The sequence below is a fragment of the Chaetura pelagica genome, unplaced genomic scaffold (genome assembly GCF_000747805.2).
Source record: "Chaetura pelagica isolate M959 unplaced genomic scaffold, ChaPel_1.0 scaffold132, whole genome shotgun sequence".
Taxonomy (NCBI): domain Eukaryota; kingdom Metazoa; phylum Chordata; class Aves; order Apodiformes; family Apodidae; genus Chaetura; species Chaetura pelagica.
The window spans coordinates 1,072,528-1,076,099 of record NW_009952709.1 but is presented as its reverse complement, the minus strand read 5'-3'; the positions used below and the strand labels follow the sequence as shown (position 1 = coordinate 1,076,099).

Below are 3,572 nucleotides of genomic sequence, written 5' to 3'. Positions count from 1 at the left end.
GTTTCATTCAGAGCCCTTCCATGCAAGCAGCTCTTCCTGCTCTCTGCCCAGCTGCTCTCATGGGCTCTTCTGCCAGAGAAAAACGTTCTCCACTCGATAATTTCAAGAGGAGAAACCATGGCCAGGCTCTCCAGCCCAGCATCATCTCATCCAAGGACACACTTCCCAGTCTCCAGCCTAGTCCCTGCTGTGCAGCTCTGGGGGACAGAGGAGCCAAGTGGCACAGAGATCTTGGCTCTGCTGCACTGGGTGGGCTTTGGGCCAGGGGCACATCCCAAGGAGCTGCACACACATGGAAGTGGCCTGAAAAAACCATGCAGCAAACCTGAAGGCCTTGTTCCCTATCCAAGTCACCAGGAAGCACAGGCATGGTGCAGCTACAGCAGCTCAGAAGAGAAACTGGGGAAGAAAACCACATTTCAGTCAGATAAAGGAAATGTACTTTGTATTATTTTATTCAGGATAGCTTGGTTTTATTCCTGACAACAGCTCTGGAAGCAGGAGTTCGTGATGGAATTCTTTGGAGCCCAACAGGTAGAAAGAGGCAAATCAAACCACCAGTGCAACCATCCACAGGATCATGTCCCTGATAATTCACAGCAAATTGTAGACAGGGATTTAGGCACAAAACCAAAACCTGAAAAAGCATCATCATAAATACCTGCTGCTTTTGCCTGTTCCACATGAGGACGTGTGCTTTTCCTGAGGTGCTTCCAGGCAGCATCAGAGCACGCCAGGGTCCCAAGGACTGAGAACCTCACAGGACTGGGAACAAGCCCAGGATTCCCACTGCACTCAGCCCAGACAGCCCAAACTGTCTTCTCCAGTGTGTGTTGCTTAATATCATGTCAGTTGCTATTTTGGGCCTTCTAGATAAGGAGCGTGGTGAAGTGTACCCAGAAGCAAAAAGCAGAAGAGCTCTCAGGACGAGTTGCCACCACCAGACCTGAAACAACCTGGCAGTTATTTCTGCACCAGCTGGCACAGCCAAGCAGTCTTCGAGACGAGCCCAAACAGACTTGCAGGGCAGAAATCCTGCTGGAGGTGCCAAAGGTGAGCTCAGGTATGAGCTCAGAAGAGCAACAGCTCAGGAGCAGGTCCAAGAAGCAGCCTCCGGAGCACGTGGTCAGGGGAGAGCAGAGATGTGGGGTGAGGAGCCACCAACCCTCACAGTCCTCCCAGGTGTCCAGCAGGACCCCTGCTCTGCCCCCCACCAGCCAGGACCAAGAAAAGCCAAGAGCCAAGACTGTGAGCCTGGAGAGGGAGTGAGACATGGCTACGTGTCCTGCAAGGACAGTGACCCAGTTACTGTCTCCTCCTCCTGCTCACATCCCACAGCGTCTGTTCTCATCTCATAACTCCTTAATGACCAGGATCCCAAATAAGCCTGTGAGGAACAAAGCACCTCACAATTAATGGGAGGATGCCTGGGCTTTGCTGCCTGTGACTTATTCACAAGTGAAGCATCTGGAGGAGAACAGAGACCACATTGCCTGGGCTGCTGTCCCTCTACCTTTGCCAGGACAGAGTCAGTGCAGGGCTGGGAAAGGACACCTTGACCACAGCCTGCTCCTCCCTAAGACCAGAATTTTGCAAATCCTGAGAGCAGGACTTGGTACTGCAGTCAGCCACTACAGCAGGTTGACTTTGGCCACAACCTGCTTACAGCCCATCCTGGAGTACTGCTTGTCCCCTGTAGTGTAGTAACTGAGCTGACCCGCTAAATTTTCAATGTGCTTCTGGTCAGGATAGAGCCCTTCCCTCCTCATCTCCTCCAGGAAGCAGTTTATGACATGAGTCTTCTCCAGAAGAACAAACGGGATGATGTCTGCAGATTTCCAGAGAGGGTGGATATTGATCAGTACAGGCTGGATGATGCTCAGCAGCTCTTCAGCTCCCCTTGGCTGGTGCAGAAGCTCAGCAGACGCGTTCTGGATAACGAACTTGGCGATTTCACCACCTCCTATGTTGCTTATTAAAATGTAGATGGCATTGAGGAACTCATTGGTCTGGTTGGGCTCAAAGAATCGGCTGAGAGTATCCAGCAGCACTGGAGACATGAGTTCAACCTCATCCAGAATGAACAGCGGTATCTTCTCCTCTATTTCAGCTCTTGTAACCATTTCAGAAATCTTCTTGGACAGGTCTATCTCACAAGTGAGAGGGGCCACCCCTTTGGGGCAGTGATGCATGACAAAGTACTGAAGCACAAAGTCATTGTCCATGACGGAACGGAAGTGTTTGGCCAGCAGCCAGCCAACATGACTCTTCCCAACTCCTGTCGGGCCATTTAAAGAGATCACTAGAGGCTTGTTGTGTATGTGGGTAGCCAGGTAGTCCTTCAGCAGCTCCATCAGACTTTCCACAGCGACCTTCTGCCCAAAGACCTCCCGGTGCATTGTTTTCTCCAAACCATCTAGGTCATATTTTTGGAGGTTATCGTCCAGGTTCTCTATAGCATTGAGGATCTGGAAGAAGATGATAACAATGAGCAAGAGGAGGCAGCGTTTTGCCTTGCTCTTCTCCTCCGTTGGAAGGTACCTCTTTGTTTTATCAGGGTACAGGACCATCCGAGATTTCCTGCGGTTCTTTTTCCGCCTGCATTTTTTCATGGCGTGTTGCTCCACGGATGTGTCAAAGGTGAAGTACTGGGAAGTTTCCAAGCTGGTCTGGTTAAAGAAAGACATGGGTGGGCCATACAGGCTAGTTCTGTTCAGGGAAAGCTGCCTTTGGAGCAGCCTGGTATGGACCAGCTCTGCAGGCTTTTCTCGGGGGAGCTCCAAGAGCAGGCGGCTTTTCTTCTGCACCCGGTACCGCCGCCGCAGGCGGATGATGGCCCGCAGGGGGGAGGAGATGGAGGACATCTTCTTGGAAGCAGCAGGGATCTCAGTGTCTGGTGCCTCTTCCCCATCGCTCTCGTAGCAAGACGCCTCCTCTCCCTTCGCATCGCTCTCGGCACAGGGCGTCTCCCCTTCCCCATCGCTGTCAGTCCTGGGAATCTCTCCTTCCCGGCTGCTCCCAGCACAAGATGCTGCTTCTTTCCTGCTGCTCTCAGCAAGGGGCATCTCTGCTTCCATGTCACTCTCAGCACAGGACAAGTCTCCTTCCGTACCACTCCCAGCACAGGGCATCTCTCCTCCCAGATCCTCCGTGGCAGAGGACTCTTCTCCATCCAGCTTCGTGGGCAGCTCTCGGTCCATCTCTGGTTCCTACAGCCCATTCACATCATCTTCTTCCTTAAAAAAAAAAAGGCAATGTAAAATCAATCACTGTAAGATAAGGAAGTGACCAACAACAGCCCAATGAGGCAGATACCCCGTTTCAAAGGGGTAATGATCACCTGTAGCAATCTGCAATTTCAGATGGATACCACAAAACCAGCCCTGCCTTCCCATCTGGAGGGAAAGCTCAGATCCTGCTGGAGCCAAGCAGGGGCTCTGCCTCGTGCTGCTGGGAGCCAGGGGCAGGACACCAGGCAGGGAGACCCACAGTCCCACCAGGAGCTGCCCAGTCCTGTTTCCTCACGTTGGCTGAATAAAAACAAGGCACAAAACCCCACCTCTGCCCTGTGT

The 3,572-nt window shown here is 52.3% G+C and overlaps 1 protein-coding gene across 1 annotated transcript; it reads right to left on the bottom strand.

Moving 5' to 3' along the window:
- Positions 1–1,631: 1,631 nt before the first annotated feature.
- On the bottom strand, positions 1,632–3,200 carry TOR4A (torsin family 4, member A). Its single transcript, XM_009994342.1, has one exon. The coding sequence runs from the start codon at positions 3,198–3,200 to the stop codon at positions 1,632–1,634; it is 1,569 nt and encodes a 522-aa protein (XP_009992644.1).
- Between the last annotated feature and the right edge of the window lie 372 nt (positions 3,201–3,572).